Genomic DNA, 4,371 nt, shown 5'->3' with positions numbered 1-4,371 from the left:
TAACTCTGAACGTGCGAGAGTCATTTTATGCACCAATCTCTACGGCTCCGGTAGGTGAATCTCTACCACACGAAATGGTCCCTGACCATCTTGACTTCAATTTGCCCGGAAACAACCTCAATCTCGAATTGAATAATAATACCATGTCTCCCGGCTTAAAATTTCGCTCAAGAATATTTTTGTCGTGCACCAGTTTCATTCTTTCCTTGTATAACCTTGTACTCTCAAAAGCATGGTACCGAAACTCGTCAAGTTCATGCTACTCTGTGACTCTACTAGTTCCACCGGCCTCCACATCCAGATTTAATTATCGCAATTCCCAGGAGGCTTTATGCTCTAACTCCACCGGCAAGTGACATGCCTTTCCAAACACCAATTTATACGGCGACATTCCAATCGGAGTTTTGAATGCAGTGCGGTAAGCCCATAACGTATCATCCAATTTTCTTGCCCAATCAGTCCGACTAGCATTTACAGTTTTGTTCAAAACACTCTTGATTTCTCTGTTTGACACCTCGACTTGCCCACTTGTTTGTAGGTGATATGGAGTGGCAACTTTGTGGAGAACGCTATATTTCTCCAACAGCTTTTCAAAGGCTCGGTTGTAGAAGTGGGTACCCCCATCACTGATGATAGATTTTGGAGTGCCAAATCGGGTAAAGATGTTCTTTCTCAGGAAACCAATAACTGCCTTCGCATCATTTGTAGTAAGTGCGACGGCTTCTACCCATTTCGAGACATAGTCCACCGCTACAAGTATATACTTGTTATTGTAGATAACAAATGGTCCCATAAATTCGATTCCCTACACATCAAACACTTCTACCTCTTGGATCGGGTTCATGGACATCTCATGTCGATAGGAAATATTCCCCGTTCGTTGGCACTCATCATAATTTTTCACCCAGAATTGTGCATCTTTAAACATCGTCGGCCAATAAAAACCTGACTCCAACACTTTAGACGTTGTCCTTACACCCCCAAAATGTCCTCCATACGGTGAAGCATGACATGCCTGCAAAATAGAAGATTGATCTATCTCGAGAATACATCTCCGGATCATGTTATCAAGACAAATCCTAAACAAATATGGTTCATCCCAGAAATACATGTGACAATCACGAAAAAACTTTTTCTTTTGCACAGAAGACAAGTCATAAGGAACAATACTGCTTGCCAGGTAATTTGCAATATTTGCATACCATGGTGTAGCATCGAGGCTCGTCGCTAAGAGTTGTTCATCCGGGAAAGTCTCCACAATCTCTTCCACCTCAACCTTCTTTTCGTCTCCTTCCAGCCTAGACAAGTGATCAACCACTTGGTTCTCCGTTCCCTTTCGGTCACGAATTTCCAAGTCAAATTTTTGCAGCAGTAGCACCCATCGAATCAGGCGCGACTTTGACTCCTTCTTCTCAATTCGGTACCTGAGAGCAGCATGGTTAGTATAAACAATTACTTTCGAGCCAATCAGGTATGACTTGAATTTGTCAAATGCGAACACCACTTCTAGCATCTCCTTCTCGGTCACTGTGTAATTTAGTTGGGAACCACTCAAAGTTCTACTTGCGTAGTATATTGGATGCATGACTTTATCTTTTCGCTGCCCAAGAACTGCTCCCACATCATAGTCTCTCGCATCACACATCGGCTCAAATGGTTGCCCCCAGTCGGGTGCAACTATGATAGGTGCTGTTACTGGCCTCTTCTTCAATTCCTCAAAAGCTACCCTGCAGTCATCAGAAAACAGAAAAGGGGGATCTTTTCCAAGCAATTTACACAAGGGGTTAGCAATTTTGGAGAAGTCTTTTATAAACTGTCTATAGAAACCGGCGTGGCCAAGAAAACTTCTTATTGCTTTGACAGAAGTGGGTGGTGGAAACTTTTATATCACATCAACCTTTGCACGATCCACCTCAATGCCCTTACTCGACACTAGGTGCCCCAAGACTATACCTTCCTATACCATGAAATGGCACTTTTCCCAGTTGAGCACCAAATTAGTCTCCACACATCTTTTCAGTACTCTTTTCAAATTCTTTAGGCAATCATCGAATGAGTCTCCTACCACTGATAAATCATCCATAAATACCTCCATTATATCCTCTACCATATCTGTGAAGATGGCCATCATGCACCTTTGAAATGTGACGGGTGTATTGCATAGGCCGAACGACATTCTCTGGAAAGCATAGACGCCATATAGACAGGTGAATGCCATTTTTTCTCTATCTTCCGGAGCAATGAAGATCTGATTATACCCCGAGTATCCATCCCGAAAGCAAAAGTGGGACCTCCCGGCCAGTCTATCTAGCATTTAATCAATGAACAGCAAGGGAAAGTGGTCTTTTCGGGTGGCCTTGTTTAATCTTCTGTAGTCCATACAAATTCGTCATCCCGTGACTGTTCTTGTTGATATCAACTCATTGTTATCATTTTGCACTACAGTCATCCCACCTTTCTTTGGCACACATTGGACTGGGCTGATCCAGTTGCTATCGGAGATGGAAAAAATGATCCCCGCATCTAACCACTTTATCACCTCCTTTTTCACAACTTCCTTCATGTTGGGGTTCGGCCTTCTTTGATGTTCTCTGGAAGGTTTGTGGCCATCTTCCAGTAGAATATTATGCATACAGAAGGCCGGGTTGATACCCTTAATGTCTGCAATAGTCCAACTAATTGCAGTTTTGCACTCAATCAATACCTGCAAAAGCTAATCTTTCTGCACATCTAACAAACTCGATGAGATAATAACAGGTAAAGTTAAGTTAGGTCCCAAGAAAGCATACATGAGATGGGGTGGTAGTGGTTTTAGTTCCAACTTTGGTGGCTCTTCTCTCGATGGCTTAGCTAGAGGAGTTTTCCTTTCTTCTAAGTGCAAAGGCTCAAATTCGAGCTCTCTTTTCCAAAACCCTTGGCCTTCAAGAGCCAGTACCCACTCCACCAAGATCTCTCCATTTGCTTCATCTAAGTTCATGAGACAGGTTGCTAGAGGGTCTTTAGCGTCCAAGGTCTCATCTTCCTCCTACAAAATTACATCCACACTCTCTATTAGAGAGCAGTTAGCAAATTCACTTGGTCACCGCATAGATTTCTGCATATTGAATATTATCTCTTCATCATTTAGTCTCATTTTTAGCTCTCCAGTTTCACAATCAATTAAATCTCTCCCAGTGGCCAAGAATGGTCTTCCCAAAATTATGGGAATCTCCTCGTCAACCCGGCAGTCCAGAATGACAAAATCTGTTGGGAACACAAACTTCCCAACCTGTATTAATATATCATCAAGGATACCTGATGGCCTCTTCAGTGTCCGGTCGGCTAGCTGTAGTAGCATGGATGTGGGTCTTGCTCTTCCAATGCCTAAACTTTTGTAGATAGACAAGGGCATCAAGTTTATGCTTGCCCCTAAATAGCACAATGCTTTAGCAAAAGCATAGCTGCCTATCGTGCATGGGATTGTGAAACTCCCTGGGTCTAACAACTTCTCAGCTATGGGTCTCGTCACGACTGCACTATAGGTCTGGGTCAATGTAACAATGGACAGGTCTTGGAAGTTGAATTTGCGAGACATTGAATCTTTCATCATTTTAGCATACCCATGCATCTCCCACAAAGCGTCAATCAGTGGAATGTTCACTTGGATTTGTTTCAATATCTCCATAAATTTCTTATACTGCCCATCCTTCTGATATTTGGCCAATCTCTGTGGGAATGGTTCTGCAGGTCGCATCCGTCCTGTGATTTGAGTTTTATCTTGCTCAGGAACTGCTTCTACTGTTGTTTCTTGTGCTACCTCAGTCTCATTCGCAACCTCTTTTTCTTTGCTTGTGCTCTCTTGTGCATATTGTACCGTCACCTCAGTTAACCCTGTTGAATTATCTATCTCAATTGGTACTGGCACAAGTGTTTCCGTAGGTCGGCTTTCGCGAGCAATTTCTTGCTCCAGATCTAGGTCTCTACCATTTCTTAGACTCACTGCCATAAGCAGTTTTGGGCCCTGCTCTTTTGGATTGACTTGTGTATTTGCAGGTAACATCCCTTGGGGACGATTATTTAGAGCCATCAAAGTCTGTCCTAATTGAATCTCAATGCCCTTTTATCGTTGATTCATGTGAGTCCACTCTCTCTTGCATTTTTCCATTGGACCCAATCAGTTGTCGCAGCTTTCCTTTAAGTTTAACAAACCCATCATCTTGTCTCACTATCTGTTGTTGTTGAGGCTGTTGATACGCTAGCTGCTGATTTTGCTGGTTGTAACCCTGTTGCCTTTGGTAAGGCACAACTTGACCCTGTGGTCGCATAGCTCCAAGATTGTTGCTGTTATTGTACTGTTGTTGTGCTGGCCTATATTGTTGATTCTGCTGCCCC

The 4,371-nt window shown here is 43.0% G+C and overlaps 2 protein-coding genes across 2 annotated transcripts; both read right to left on the bottom strand.

Moving 5' to 3' along the window:
• Positions 1 to 307: 307 nt before the first annotated feature.
• Positions 308 to 793, bottom strand: LOC138897984 (uncharacterized). Its single transcript, XM_070184012.1, has one exon. It carries the CDS (start codon positions 791 to 793, stop codon positions 308 to 310), a length of 486 nt encoding a protein of 161 aa, XP_070040113.1.
• A 2,286-nt stretch (positions 794 to 3,079) lies between these two features.
• On the bottom strand, positions 3,080 to 4,066 carry LOC138897983 (uncharacterized). Its single transcript, XM_070184011.1, has one exon. The coding sequence runs from the start codon at positions 4,064 to 4,066 to the stop codon at positions 3,080 to 3,082; it is 987 nt and encodes a 328-aa protein (XP_070040112.1).
• Positions 4,067 to 4,371: the final 305 nt, after the last annotated feature.

Source organism: Nicotiana tomentosiformis, chromosome 8, assembly GCF_000390325.3.
Source record: "Nicotiana tomentosiformis chromosome 8, ASM39032v3, whole genome shotgun sequence".
Lineage (NCBI taxonomy): Eukaryota > Viridiplantae > Streptophyta > Magnoliopsida > Solanales > Solanaceae > Nicotiana > Nicotiana tomentosiformis.
The sequence above is the reverse complement of the archived record's forward strand: the minus strand, read 5'-3'. Positions and strand labels throughout refer to the sequence as shown.